The following is a 238-nucleotide window of genomic DNA, read 5'->3' on the forward strand; positions in this document are numbered from 1 at the left end:
CAATTTATATCAATAAGCCCATTTTTATCTCAGCCATTAATACCCTCGGGAGCAAAGTCATCAAGGTAGACCTTGAGGGCGTCCAGACCAACATTTTGCACCTCGAGTGTGACCTCAAACACGTCAGGCCCGAGCAGGTGTGCAGGCGACTGATGGAGGTGAGGTAGTTGGTGATTTCAAACTCACGTACGTTATGTTTGCCTGTGTCTGTGGGTGTGCGTATGCATAACTATGCTTT

General features: G+C 47.5%; 1 protein-coding gene across 2 annotated transcripts in view; it reads left to right on the plus strand.

Annotated features, from left to right (window-relative positions):
• LOC119581624 (probable low-specificity L-threonine aldolase 2) overlaps positions 1-238 on the plus strand; it is a 15264-nt gene that overhangs the window by 13778 nt on the left and 1248 nt on the right. Inside the window, exon 8 of one of the 2 annotated variants that reach the window (XM_037929742.1) lies at positions 34-158. The exons of the other annotated variant lie outside the window; for it this stretch is intronic. Coding sequence (XP_037785670.1) covers positions 34-158 — 125 coding nt within the window. The remainder of the gene's footprint in view (positions 1-33; positions 159-238) is intronic. 2 annotated transcript variants of the gene reach the window in all.

The sequence above is a fragment of the Penaeus monodon genome, chromosome 15 (assembly GCF_015228065.2).
Source record: "Penaeus monodon isolate SGIC_2016 chromosome 15, NSTDA_Pmon_1, whole genome shotgun sequence".
NCBI lineage: Eukaryota > Metazoa > Arthropoda > Malacostraca > Decapoda > Penaeidae > Penaeus > Penaeus monodon.